The 14,738-nt window shown below is 46.6% G+C and overlaps 3 protein-coding genes across 3 annotated transcripts; 2 read left to right on the top strand and 1 right to left on the bottom strand.

Moving 5' to 3' along the window:
* Nucleotides 1-3,652: 3,652 nt before the first annotated feature.
* BKA67DRAFT_585158 (uncharacterized protein) lies at nt 3,653-6,132 on the bottom strand. The gene is made up of 3 exons (XM_046104189.1): nt 5,444-6,132; nt 4,667-5,377; nt 3,653-4,608 (listed from the first exon to the last, which is right to left on the bottom strand). Exons 1-3 carry the CDS (start codon nt 6,118-6,120, stop codon nt 3,732-3,734), a joined length of 2,265 nt encoding a protein of 754 aa, XP_045951997.1. The 5' UTR covers nt 6,121-6,132; the 3' UTR covers nt 3,653-3,731.
* Nucleotides 6,133-8,146: 2,014 nt separating this feature from the next.
* On the top strand, nt 8,147-10,136 carry BKA67DRAFT_113482 (uncharacterized protein). Its single transcript, XM_046094909.1, has 2 exons — nt 8,147-9,030; nt 9,089-10,136. Exons 1-2 carry the CDS (start codon nt 8,468-8,470, stop codon nt 9,984-9,986), a joined length of 1,461 nt encoding a protein of 486 aa, XP_045951996.1. The 5' UTR covers nt 8,147-8,467; the 3' UTR covers nt 9,987-10,136.
* Nucleotides 10,137-12,025: 1,889 nt separating this feature from the next.
* On the top strand, nt 12,026-14,374 carry BKA67DRAFT_113309 (putative hexose carrier protein). The gene is made up of 7 exons (XM_046094907.1): nt 12,026-12,365; nt 12,417-12,793; nt 12,843-12,971; nt 13,028-13,358; nt 13,412-13,743; nt 13,800-13,899; nt 13,958-14,374. The coding sequence occupies exons 1-7, from the start codon at nt 12,264-12,266 to the stop codon at nt 14,132-14,134; spliced, it is 1,548 nt and encodes a 515-aa protein (XP_045951995.1). The 5' UTR covers nt 12,026-12,263; the 3' UTR covers nt 14,135-14,374.
* The last annotated feature ends 364 nt before the right edge of the window (nt 14,375-14,738 follow it).

The raw sequence follows: 14,738 nt of genomic DNA, 5'->3' as shown, positions 1-14,738 counted from the left end.
TACGACAGTGGGACAAAGCCAGGACTGCAAGAAAGACATGTTTCAAATGAGGTGCATTCAAGCAGGGCACTGTTTTCAGCAGTCGGGTGTGTCGAGACGAGCATGAAATATTGCTTCTTCAAATTGATTGATCTGCACAGATGCCACTGTATGATTGTGAAATACATTCGGTGATTGATGTTCCTAGACTACAGTTTTGTCTTGAAAGATTTCATTCGTAGCATAATTGATGTATACAATCAAAAGGACTACTTTCTTCTAGATAACTCCAACGAGGCGCAGAGCATACTATAGTGATCTTAGCCCTTGGGCATTTGTCCGTGTCATTCAAGGCGGAATCGCTCTAACCAATGAGCAATCATTGAGTAGGTGAGGTTGACTTTGCGGCACAGCGAGGCTACCTATACGATGTGCGGCGGCAAGCTTAGAGCTCTTATGCACGGAAGCAGTTTTCAACTAACACTATCCAGAAACTGTCGTTATACCATGAGGCTCACCCAGCCACTGGTGTTCGGTCAAACATCATTAAAACCAACTTTGCCTCTAGTAGAGTATGCGTCACAATCCAGTATGCCATCTCGAAATCAAACACAAGGCTTGTGTGTCATGATCTGCAGCCAGGCTTGTCCACTAAATGTTCGTTCAATGTCCCCGTGATCAATGAAAGACGATTTAGAACATGACCATATCAATGAGTACTAACTACCTAGCCTATCATTTGTCATCGTTGAAACTGAACCCCCTTACTACTGATGCTTGGATAGGGTCGCATTAGATAGGTCCCCGCTGATCTTTCCATTATTACTTGAACTTTTGACCCATGTTTCAATGTCCACTGCGCTTTCACCTTGTGCTTTCTGAACCATTTCCAGCAAAGCTACGAGCGCTATAATGGAAATATGAAGTCCATATACGTCACAGGTGAGCTTGGGAAGTGATGGTAAGTCTATGCTGTAAGCCTTCCCAGAACAGGTTCACCGTCAATCTATCATTTTCTAGGGGTGTTATCAGGGGACATCCATGATGCCTATCCATTGCTCATTCACGTTTTCTACCACGATCGTTACTTGCCAAGGGTCTTTGTCATTACCATTTGCTTCCTGGCCAGGTTCGTTCCATATGAAACGGTTAAATCAATATTTTGTTGATTTGATTAGTGCTAGTGCCGTTGGGCACAGAAGGCTCCGGAATAGTCGTCTGCGGGAGTCACTGGCGTTCTTAACGCCGGTAGCAACCAACTAGGCCCTCTATGGGCCCTATCATCTTGACTCCTGAGCAAACTCGATGCGAGATTGCCGGGAATCTCAGACCATACCTTGGCGCAGAGTCAAGAGTCAGTAGACAAACTGCGCGCGTGGAGGCAATTTCACCTACTTGGGGTGACCCCGAGCGGACGTATTTTGTTGGAAAGGCGTGAAATGCCTGCGAGCTACGAAATTGAATAGTACCTTTGAGATATCTGAAAATACTCCGACCCCGGAGTTCAATAGTCTTTCCGCTATCATGAGCCTACATGCCATCTGTAAAACATTTGATAATCATGTTAGCCTTACTCGTAACATCATTTTTGGAGACGCTAATACCTTGCACCCGGTTCCAGGGTCGCGTAAGTGTCAAAATATTCGTCTGATACAATCCATCGGAGCAGAGCCACTGGATGCAATGGTGAGCTTTTCGGAGAGTTTCTCCGTGTGCCTCAGGTACATAGCATATAGAACGAGTCACCTCTAGCTCGTATGAGTCACCTTACTTGGTTTCATTCTAAGTCATAAAACTCTATCTAAGAAGTCTTGAACTCTGTCCCTCGAGACGCGACGATGATTGTCGAGCCCAGAATTTTCAACGTAGTCGGGGCTGATGACACAATCTGTTTCAATAACCATGTTTACGATGCTGATGCTCCAATGACAATGACTTCATTGCGTTGGAGAACGGGTGGGTTGATGATTGCCTGACATAAAACTTCGGAAACAGCAGTAATTTGTGACGTGACTTCTGAAGTTCCGTGGTAGGGATCATTCAAATAAAGAATCCGACTAGTCCAATCTATAGCTGCTACAATCGTATGCAATAGGACCGGACAAATCTGCAGCATAGGCAATACATATTTCCACCAAGCTTACCCTTGGACAATGAAGCCCATTAGGACTGGATGTTGGCATAAGCAGAGTTTTGTCAGCGCAGATCATGCACCGCGGATAATATATACGGCAGCAACCAAATCCATTGCAAGACGCGAGTTTCCTCTTATCTAAATTGTTTTCTCATTTCCCTTTTACAGCGCAACGACGTTAGTTCTTTACTGATGAGTTATAACTATCATTCGACAGATATTGCAGTGCACGTAGCAGGGACTTGCGTGTGTGTCAAGACTAGCTAGACAATAAGATGTCTATGAGATAGCCGGGCGCTCGCAGTGCTGTCTGCTCGAGGACGGATCTCAGCTTTTAGATCTCCCTTCGTCAAATCAATACGTCTGTGATAGATGCAAACAAGCATTTGTGGCTTGGACTGCACATGATTGAACAAAATATTCAGCATGGCCAGCTGCTATCTAACTCAGAAAGTCCGGTCCTCTGACGCTGGAGCGACTGAACAAAGCATTCAAAGAATTGCTAAGCTTCAGGGCACTGCCACGATTAAAAGGATCCACTAAATAACGTAGTGCCGGGCATATCTTGGCAGGACTTGGCAGGACTTGGCAGGCCCCATGCGCACGGGATGAAATGATTGGCAGTTCATCAACCAATTGCTTGAACGACTTTGTTGCAAACGCTGCCGAAACGCAACTTCATCACCGTCTATTCCAGTCTCAGCTAGTCTGGGACGTCAACGGTGGGATTGCAGCCTCTGAATCTCGAGTTGTGGGTCACTAAGGGCGTTGTGGACTGCGCTTCCACGGTTGATCGGGATGGAGCAAGGGTATTTGCGAGTTCGCTACAGAATCGTTCGTGTACACCGTAACCATGTCTAACAGACTTACTGAGTTTCCTTGTTTTGGTGAAGACCCTCACAGTCTACGTCATTCCACACGGAAGAGGGTCCGCTGTTGCTATATAGTTGTAATACTCCTTGGCGGGCAGTAAGCCAGCTTCATGGAAGAAGTCGCAATCCAAAAAGAAAATAACCCACACTAGAAAGCGCCAGGATCAAGAAGCACCACCACAAAGCAAAATTACTGTTAGAACTTTTTACTCATAACTCATACATATCGACTTACAATGCCTGCCATGATGGAAATGCAACAACAATCACCCATGGATGCTTCCCCCGCAAATGAAGTTGTCACTCAGCAGCCTGTGAGTTCCCATCAGGCATCCATACTCTATGATAGCGAACGTGCAATCAACCATCTTGCTAATTCAAGTCACGTGTAGACTGCTGAGCCTCAACCAGATATGAGCTTGCGAGGAGGAGAAGAGGCTGGATGCGACATCTGTTGTGGTCTTTGCGGTTGTCAAGAAGGTTGCTGCTAAGCAGTCCTTGTATGTTGCAAGGGCGCACATCTTGGAATAGCGACAATAGATTCAGTCTGGGATTTCTTTTCATCTGAGAATGGATTTGTATAGTGTAGCGCCGGGCCAATAGCTGAGGCTTTTGGCTCATATATTTTACTTCAATCGGAACGTGTATTTATAATTATGATAGCTATGATAAAACGTAGAAAGTAAGAGGCCTATCGCAATTATTGTACCCCGAACGAGCTTGCAAGCTGATTGTTGCCCCTAGAACTATGAACAATGCCGACTCAGTATACCAATCGTCTCTTTCTCGCCATAGCAAATACTGTATGCAACACTGGCGTACTCTTTGGCAACCTCACAGAGCTCCGGCGCGAGTTTCTCGTAGGCGTGCATCATCCGAAAAAATGTAGAGGCAGTGTAATCGTTGGCCTGTCCCCAACGCTTGATCTCCAGTGTTGCCCTTTTGCAGTCTTTCTCGTCAACACCATTTCTCGGGGGGCAGGCTACAATGCTGAATCCAAGAGCCTCCAGTCCCTTCAGAAGCATTTCCAAACCATCTGGTGACCTTTTCCTATCAAGCAGTTCTGCACCTAGGGCGAAATACGGGTCCCACAGCTCTAGTCGTGGCACCAATGGCACACTCTCCCTGGCTGTATATGTTTTCTCAAGGCTTTCGAGTGTTTTCCTTGCACGTGTTAGCTGCGTTATCGATGCTTCTGGCCTCAAAATCGCTTTGAGGCCGCTGATCAAAGTCTTGCGCTGCTGGATTGTATTTCGAGAAGTGGACTTCTTATCCAAGCACAAGGCGCAAGAGCAGTTGAACCCCCAACCCGAGAGACCCTTCTGAGTTTCTTCATAGGTTTGGTGCGGCAAAGCGGGTCTGTACGCAAAATACAATTCCGTTTCTGCTTCCATGTCATGGCAAGCCCGCACGATCTGCATATCCCCAATGAACGACCGACGGCAATTAGAAATGCATGAGTGGTTGATTCTTGATGCGAGAGACCATATGCCGCATGTAGTGTGAGATGTAGGCTTTTCACTTTCCTTAGTATCGGTATAGTTCTGATCGGTTACGATGGAATTGTAGCTAGATCTAGGAGCTCCGAAACAGTTCAGCTGAATGATCTTCGCCACGAAGAATCTTTGAGCTATTCATTAGAGTCAATCTCATAATAGAGTATTTCCAGGTAACCACTTACGTATCAACCACAGGGGATCCGTCAGCCTCAAATGTTTTCACAGGCGTATAGTCGCCATGATACAAGTCAATGAAGACCTTTGCTTCGGAAGGATCGTGATATAGCTTCTGGACAACCTGTGTAATAAGGTGTGCCTGTCCGCCAACACAAATAGTTCCAGTGCTCAAGTTCATCAATATAGTTGTGTTCGAACGTCCGATGGAGCTGTCATCGCCAGCATAGCTATATGCGAACGCTTTCTCGCAAAACAGAAGTTCACCTGATTTAACCGCCCGTGTTGTGAATAGACCTCTGCCACGACCGACTGAGTTGCGAACAGCCACCGGTCCGACGTACGTTGCGCAGTCGATCAAAGGTGGTGTGGCTTCAGCTTGTTTGTACATACTTGCGAAATCGTATGATCCTGTTTCCTCCTCTAAGAGTCGCTGTTTGACGCGTCTGATCTCCGCCCAAGTATCTGTGTTTCTAGGATTGCAGCGCACAAGGACAATCAGTTTTTCCATACAGAGTTTGAATTTTGCGAGCGAGTAGAATGCTTTAGCCTGACGGAATAGAGCTTTCTCATTTGGTTCAATATCGCTCTCGCAGCTCTTGGATGCATCGTAAAGAGCCTTTTTTGGTCGGTTGAGATGGAGATTGGTCAGAGACCGGTTGAGATGGGCCAACTGCTGCTCTTCTGGTGTTGTGGCGATGCAGATGGCTCGCGTGTACCTTTAAAGTTCTAGTCAGTATTTGTAATTCATTGCTAAATATAGGCCAGCGCAGACAGCAACATACAAATACTCTGCTTCAGTCCAGTTCTGATTGTGGACTGCTGTATTCCCCTGCCTCCGGATGTCTTTGGAAGTCTCATCGAGACACAGGACTCGCTTTCTCCACTTCAATGGGATGCGATCGTCCGTATCTTTTAGCCACACAATGTCACTGACATGATCGACTCGCAAACTGTATGAGCCAGAGGTGGTTGCCTTGAAGAATGGCTCCTTAATTATGCAGACATCTCCTACCCGCAAAATCCACTCCTTACTGACCCTGGGCTCCTCAGGCTGGTTATACAGCTGGAGCAGAACGGCGGTACCCTCCTCATCCTCTACGACAGCCATGACGGCAGTCATTCGATCCGGCGGTGTCAGGACATGGATCAGAGCTAGATTGCCTCTATGATGATGCTCAAGTGTCATGCTTGATATCGTTAAAGGCGTGAGTCTATGTGTTGGAAGGACACAAGGATAATAATACGGCGGTACTTGCGACGTCGAAATAGTATGGTTGCCTTTGGTGCCCATGCTAGTTGCTTGACTGAGACTCATCATGAACTGGCTTACAACGAGGTACGGGGGAGGGTGGTCTTGAGGGTTTTCTCCCTTTCGACGACTTGCTCGTTCCGCGAGTCTCGTGACCCGGTCGAAAAATTCGCGATAGTTGTCAACGTCAGATACATCCTTGATATCCATTATAGACTAGTTGCTTTGGTATCGTCGTCAGCAGTTTTGACAATGGCACCATAGGTCGCCTTATCGGATTTAAAGCACTTCCCACAAGTAGCGAAGATGAGTTGGAAAAAAGCAAATAAGAGCAATGGATGGATGGAGTATGGTTCCGAGAGAATGATCACGACGAAGGCGTTCGAAACAAATTCAAAACCAGTCAATATGGGAAGAGTCTACATGGGAGGACTTGAGCGCAGGCAATGATCAATCTAAGTATCTTGCTTGTGAAAGTAGTGATACAGATTCTTCTGTCGCATCTAATAGATGATAACCGTAGATGTTAAGCTTGCTGAGGTAGGCAATCTATGCAGAGATGCGCACCCATAACTTTGCTTTACTTCAGTATCAATACTTATTCATGAAACCTGGCATGGCAAGAATAGCGTGCATCTCGTATATGCAGGTAATCAGATGGGCATGATGGGCTATGTAAAATAACAGCCTTACAGCGCAGATAGGATACTACGAATGTGACTGATGGACATAGGCCCACATTGCACGAACTTTTCTAGTTCGGGGCAACTTGCACATTGGGTTTATTCCAACATGACGACTCTACTGCTAATTGGCCACCAGCAGAACTAAATTACGCTAATGTTTTGCCGCAAGCTAAGAGCATGTATGCCTGAACCTTTTCTATATGTTGCAAAACGTCCAATAGGAGGTGAAAGAGAGCGATTGCGTTGTAGAACAAAGTGTTAGGTGCAAGACTGGCACGGAATCTTTATGCAAGTTGACCGATCTACCGAACCACGTGCCCAGCGCTCTGCCAGCGGTCCCCTCATCCTGATGTAGATAGTGAGAAAGACTCACGTCTTGCCTCGAATGACTGAAAATCTGTCTACCTGGACAATCGGACAGGCTTTCACAGATAGATGTACAAGCTAACATGGACGTTAGAAATTCAAGTAGCTAAGGACATGAACATATAACCATGGACTGATGCGGTCGGCACTGATGTGATCACTTGAAATCTGCACCCCCCACATGGCTACATCATCCCACTCAAATACCCCAGTAGGTGATTGAAGTAGTTTTGGTGCCGCACGAACGCATGATCGTCGACAGTACAGGCCCGAGGATTGTATGCATCTTTGAATTTCGTGGGAGAACAGTGTGGTCAGCTATGTTTGCAATTGTAAGAAATCTGTCGTGGCATAACCACTGAGTCCAGCTGGACCATATGTCGCAGATCTGGGATTCCATCATATTTCATGGTCCATGAACGGAATTGGTCGAGGCTGATCGTCGTTGAACGGCTCTGGCTATGGCTAAACCGAAGCTGTCGGGTATGCGAACCAGTCGCTAAGGCGTCCATGTAATGCTATCTTCCTGCATGTTACAAAAATACTCTGCAGCATGGTTACATTTAGCTGTATGACGGCCCAACGTTATGCAGTATTGATATGCGTTCTCTGTGTTGCCACCCAACAAAAGCGAATAGATGGGCCCGGGTAATAAATTTATTGCAATAACCTTCCCGGGCCGATCGGGTCGTGAAATGGGTTGCCCGATCGGAATGATAGAAGTGATAGAAAATACAGAACTCAAGGGGAAGTAATCAGTCGTGCGATGCGCCAAAGTTTGTGCCAAGCTTTGGATTAGCAGCTGTAGTTCAAATTGGAGAATGCATTTGCCTAGTCAAGTTTCATTGTTCTGGAGGGTACATTACCGGTATTCCCAATCCACCAATATCTGAGTACCCATTTATTCGCCTTCTAACTTCAGCGGGAGGCCCATCAAACGACCCGTCCCCAGTGCATTGTGCAGCCTTGTTTGCATCATCGACCTCTGTGCAGCTCGCTTAGATTGGTCGCTGAGAAACAGGAATCAGGTTGAACGACGTGGAAACTGATGAACCAATCGCTGGTTGCTATGATGAGGTAAAACACAATGGGAAGGCAGAACTGGCAGGATGGTCAGAAACTTTGATTGCACCATGGTGATTTGTTACGTTGGGACTGCAGACGCCGCTGCATGAGATAGTCTTCATGCACTTTCATTTCAGAAATTCGATCGCCATTTCATTTACCGAAATAACAGCCTCGTTCTGAAATTGCCTATTTGCTGTTCACTGCATCGGGATACATTGCACATGCACATTGAACTCTATCCAAGCGATGATGCGAAGATCCCAATACCCGCATGGGGCTATGTCAAGAATCTAATGGCGCGATTTAATGATGCAGCTGGCAATTGCGAATTGCTGAGGTATAAAGAGAAGTCTGTCTCTAGTAAATGAGTGCAAAAACAAACGAATTCGACATCCCTAATCACTCAATTTCCACTCACTCCTGACTCACCTTGCACAATGGCGTCAGTTTCTGAGCCTACACAAATAGTTGAGACTTTCAGCAAAAGTCTTCGTGAATTGGCCAACGATAAGTCGTTCCAGCATATTACCAACCTAATAAATGACAAGTCTCGGCTGGAAAAGGACAATGTAAAACTAGTTTCCACAAAAGATGGTCTAGTTAACACCATAGCAGATCTACACCACAAGGTCACTGAAGCTGAAACGGCTGCCAAAAAGAGCCGTTCAGATCTTGACAGCCGTAAAAAGGAGATCCAGGCGCTGGCTGAGGAGCATGACAGGATGTTGAAAGAAATAGCCACATTGAAAAAGCAACTTCAACAGAACGAGACAATTGTCTCCGATGTTCAGAGAAAATCCAAACAAAAACAGGATCATATTACTCAACTTCAACAAATGTTATCGCAAGAGTCGACAAATTTTCAAAACGCTAATTCTGCACAAAAGAAGCTTCAAACCCATCTTGAAGCACTGCAGCAAGACTTCCGAGAGACGAAGGAATCTCTTGACACGTTTACTTCATTGACTAGTAGCGTGATCAATATGCCAAAGAATGATGTGTAAGTCTATTTCCTTGGCACATTGTATCAAACCTGCGATTGATGAAAGTTCGTATAGCGCCAACATTCTTGAAGGCATCTTGTTGTCAGTTTGCCAGTTTGTGCTATCCTATGTCAATGTCGAGCTTGAGTCTGGAGTCTTGGCCACAATCCCAGTTGCATCAACTGGACGATCCTCGCACTCAATCCCTTTACTCAACTCGAACTCCAAGCAGGCGAAGTTTATGAGAGTAGCTGCATCAATTTACGACATTGCAAGGTCGTTTGAGAAACACATCTTTCAATCCTCATATCTACTTGAGCACAATGGCCTGTGCCAAATTTTGTCCGATCTGGCCTCAGACGATCCAGACCGAGAGGCTCACATCCGAGCCGTGCTTATGCCAGTACAGCCGAAACAGGACATTATCGACAAAAGGATTGACCGGTGCGTTCATGATATTATCAGATTGATTGACTTCATGATTCTTCCAAGCAGTCTGCATGATTTTCGGATAGCGCTTCGCACTTTATGCACTCAAACTTGCGAGAGCTGGACTAGATTGCAAAGGTTACAAGACAGGATCAAGATCAGTTTCAACGTTGATGACAGCGATGAGCTAAATCAGTTGTCAACCTACTTCCAGATAGAAAACCGCCAAGCACGGCAAACCGATGGCACCAGCATCTCGTCAGCCGACAGCACAAGAACGGCGAAGAAAGGATCCCGGATGGTAGAATTCGAGAATTTCGGGGTCATAATATGGCCAAGCTTCATCTGGGATGAAGACGAAATCATTCAGAATTGCGCAGTGCTTAGCTCAGACCAGATCAAACGTGCAAGGGAAGAACAGGGGATTTTTCGCGACAAACGACTTGCACGCAGAGAAAGTGATAACGTGACGGCTGGGAAGCGAAGCAAAAAGGATGGTAATTTTTTATCCGGCGACTCCGCAGAACAAGCGAACGGTGGATGAATAGGTTTTAATTCCTCTGGTCCTGTACGGTACAGACTGCTGATAAAACCACAATGATTCATTTTTGCCGACTGTCTTGACTGTTCTTTAGTTTTAGTTAAGGTAGCACTGAATTCTACTCTCCGTAGGTCGATATACGAAAGCCATAGTAGTGTGTTTAGTGCTCAGGTCGTGTTTGTCCACACTGCCCACGGCTATGACAATACTAAAGATTTCTTTGCTTAAAGAATTATAAACATCTCAACTCAATCGGTTCTTCTGAAAGAACCTCCACGTGAAAAGGATAAGCGACACACTGTGATAGGCAAGTTCAGTTACTATTCAGAAGAATGATACCGTTTCTGTTGGAACTGAAATCACCTGGCGCCCTGAAACACAATAAAATATAATACCAGTTCACGAAGTAATGGCTGGGACTCCAGAAAACCAAATGAACGACTCCAGCACCCAGTAGTTTGCAGAACTGAAACGTGCTTTGCAGAGTGACCACGTTTTGAAAAGGGAATATCAAGCCGTGAGCCAAATTTGTGCTATAAAAACACTACCCTCCATGCAGTTCTCCATAGCATCTTTAATATCGTACTTAACGCCACCCTTATCGTCGTTTTCAACGCCGTCATCAACCTCGCATTCAATAGAGAGCTCCCCAAAGGAGGGAGTGAAGCTCAGGGCCGAACTCGAGATCTGTTAGAGCGTTTGGCATGAGGGTGCTAGTCTTGAATTGTCCAATTGTCGCAGGGGAGGCCAATTCGATTTTTCTTATACGAGTGAGATTAAGAATATCTCGAGGGTGGATGACTTCAGATATCACAGAGCCTAGCCCAGTTTAGAACTACAAGAGATAGACTCAAGAAAGAAAGGTAAGGTGCTATGAGTCTCAGGTCATGAAATCGACGTTCCTCAAATTTAATGAGTTCCGATGACGAGCTGGGAGTACTTAAATGGGTATCTACAGTGATGGCCAATCCATGATATGCTCCAATAATTCACTGGCCGATAGTTTGGGCCAGTGGTTTTCAAAAAAAGAAAAAAAAAAAAAAACCATAGACATGTTGTATTTAACAGATGTTATGGGAGGCGATAAACAGTTGAACGTCTTTTCCAGAAGAGCCATCGGCCTACATAGTCCGTTCCTACACAATCCACCAGTTCTGAATCGAGCTCGAGCCGAAAACTATCGAAATGCCTTGCTGTAAGCGACGGCGAGCCAGCATAACATCGCTTTGTCTGGAATAAGTTCAGTTCACCAAATTCACCGGACATATGATTAATCCCGAGACCTGCATACCGCTCAGTCTACAGATCCTTCACCAAACCCGTGGTGAACGAGACAACGACAATTAGCAATAAATAAGCAGCTCAGCCGCGCTGGCAACTTGTAAAAAAACCTGTTGCCCAATCGGCTGGGAAGAGCAAATCAGGCCGCGGAGATAACGAGAAAATAGTGAGATGAATCGAGTGCTTTTTGGGAGAGTTGTCTAGGAGCATTCTTATCAGTGTTTATAGAGGATTCTGATGATGGGCCGCTATTTCATCATTTCACCCTATCCCCCATAATAGGTAACTGACCGCAGGCATTCCCACTAACATTACTAGACCTGGTAACCTCCCGCACTCTATTTGCCTTTCCGCCATATTAATCACCGCCTTGGGATTTACCGTATCTTGTGGTATTGGTGTTTTCCACCAATGTAAGGTGAATAGAGTTGATTGGCTAGAAACCTAGAGGATGGCGAATCGTTGCAATGATCATTCTAATTTAGCCCGCAGAACATATTCCAATTGCGATAACGAAACCAGTCACATTTGTGCTTGGCCAGCATGCAACGATCAAAGCCAACTCGTAAATGCCAAATACATCGTTCTGCTTGCCGATGATATCCACGCAGCGCACAGCACGGTTGGCTCGAAAACGCCGAGTCACATGTCCTACCATAGCTTAGCGACCGGCAGATATCATCCCGCCAACCAACCAACGAGCATAACAGATAAGCACTGGGGCTAATCCTATTCTGTAGTCAGCATTATCATGCCACACAACTCGACCAACCATTGGTCTTTGTCAAGTTACCGGCAGCGAGGGTTTCTCGGACCCCTCATGCTGATGGTTAACCTCAAAAAGCCCAGGTCTAGCAAAGGTGACTTGAGCCCAAGGGGATTGGGCTACATGTCATATTGCATCTCTTTGAGCCATTGTTTTGGTGATCAAGTTATCAAAGGCACGATCGTCACTGGGAACTAGGGACATCGTCGGTTTTCCTCGATATTGCATTTACGATGAGGAGGTCGGCGACAGGAACCTGGCTTCCTGCCTGGGTACCAGAATCCACTGGGGCATTATCAGGGCTGCTGATGGTGTGCTCCATTGTCAACTCTTGTGTAAGGACGGAATCGCGATGAGGAGGAGCGGTCTCGGCTAACATTTCACAGACCAATGGCTATGACGGGTCAATGCTGAATGGATTGAACATCCTACCATCCTACACCGACTTCTTCAATCTTAATGATGTCACGAAGGGGCTTAACACAGCATCAGTGTTCATCGGCGGCTGTCTTGGACCACTCGTCTCCGGCATCATCACCGATCGCTTGGGGCGTCGACCTGCCATCTTCTGGGGCGCTGTCATCACCCTCATTGGCGTCATTCTCCAAACTGCTGCAAATGGGATAGCGATGTTCGTCGTGGCTCGCATTCTCCTAGGCTTCGGTGTGGCCCTTTCTGGCATTGCTGGTGGTGTCTACCTTTCCGAAACATTTCCAAGTAGGTGGCGCGCATGGGGTGTTGGAATCTTAAACGACTTTTATTAGTAAGTTCGGTGAGACTCAGCTTTGAAACCTCGCCTCACATTTCAATAGTATCGGTGCCCTGATCGCCGCTGGGGTTACCTTAGGAACTGGTCAATGGGAGTCTACTTGGGCTTGGAGAGCGCCTTCCCTGATACAGGGCATATTCTCTTTACTGTGTATCATCATTCTGCCCTTCATGTGAGTATCAATTGCATTGATCCGAATGATTCGATCGGGAAATACTAATGAGACAGCCCGGAATCGCCGCGTTGGCTCGTACACGAGCGTCATTACGAAGAAGCTCGCATCGTCGTCGCTCTGACAAATGCAAGCGGGAATTTATCCGACCCTGTTGCAGTTGCTGTGTACAAGGAGATTATCGACACGATCGAGTGGGAGAAGAAGGACGGAAAGACTATGAGTCCCTTGGAGATTATAAGAACGCCGGTCGCCAGAAAACGCCTATTGATCGGCATGTCCGCAGGTCCATTCTCTTGTGTGGTCGGCAATATAATCGCTTCATATTATCTTGGCGCCGAGCTGACTACAGCTGGCATCGTCGACACCAATGACCAGCTCAAAGCTGCATGTTCCCTTCCTGACTTCTACATCGAGTCTAGCACTAATGCATACTCTAGAATGTCGTCTTGAACGTATGGTGCCTTGCTTGCTGTCTCCTAGGAACTCATCTCGTATCTCGGTTGGGGAGGAAGCCGACAGCGCTCATCAGCCAGACACTCCTGGTGATCTGTCTCTTCATCATTGGTGGGCTGTCCAAGCTGTACGCCGATAATCCGGACGGGGCCTCCTCGAGCCTGATCTACGGTGATGTCGCCATGATGTTCCTGTTCCAAGGCTTCTACTCAATCGCATGGACGCCGCTGCTGTTCATCTATCCGCCCGAGGTCATGAACTACTCGATCCGGGCAAATGGTCTTGCCCTATCTCAGTTCTTACTCAATGCATTCGCGTGAGTCATCCCCAACTGTTAGTTCAAGCATTGCTTCTGATCATGGCCCTGCGTAGACTGCTTCTGGTATTCGTGATGCCAGTTGGTCTCAACAACATCGGCTGGAAGATGTATATGATCAACGCGTCCTGGGACATTATCATCATTGTACTTATTGTAAGTATCTACATCTCAACGAGAACTCTAGTAGCATTGCGATACTGATAACGGGCAGGCGTTGTACTGGGTAGAAACCAAATCCAAGACGCTTGAACAGATCGACGAGATTTTCGAGGGGCAGAAGCACTCGTCCGTGCCAGACGTTGAGCTAGTTCGCAAAGGAGAAGAGTCGATTGATGTTGGCATGGTCGAACAGCAGATTGCGGACATCGACAAAGCCCACATGGCGTAACAGTTTTACTGCGGTTATTTTTTTTTAAAGGTATTCTATAGTTTGTATTCCCTTAGACATTGCCTGTAGCATCCTGTAGCACCCCGTTAGACACGCTGGCTCATTTACAGTTGCGTTGTCAGCGTAGTTGATAGCGAGAGCGCCTGGCCGCACACGATGACGCTGTAGAACGCTCGCCATTAGTCTAGACTTGAGAAGAGAGTTTAGTGTTGACTTTTTATCCCGAACCTAAATGGCGCTCAAAGGATCTAAATCAGAAATCTGCGGTTCAAGATCCCTTGTGTATCCAGCCAGAGACTCATGCATTTCGCAGCATCTCGTGTACTCATACAGTAGTGCTCGCTCCGCGTGAGACTCAAGCCATCATCGCCAAATGAGTACATGCAGACGCCAATCCTTCTGCAAAAGGCTGCACCTCTAGGGTACCAAGCAATTCAGGCTAAATGCCAATGCCGCCATCTCCACGAATACTGCCGGGGGCTAGCGTAACAACGGATGAGGGGAAGACCAGGCAATGTGAGAATAACGGACGGGGGTCTCTCCGCAATCTCCAAACTCGACCCCACAAAGCTTCTCTTCGTATAGCTCTCGGCATCTTGCGGAT

The sequence above is a fragment of the Truncatella angustata genome (genome assembly GCF_020726525.1).
Source record: "Truncatella angustata strain MPI-SDFR-AT-0073 chromosome Unknown BKA67scaffold_11, whole genome shotgun sequence".
NCBI lineage: Eukaryota > Fungi > Ascomycota > Sordariomycetes > Amphisphaeriales > Sporocadaceae > Truncatella > Truncatella angustata.
Note: the sequence above shows the minus strand (reverse complement) of the source record. Positions and strands in the feature narration are given on the sequence as shown.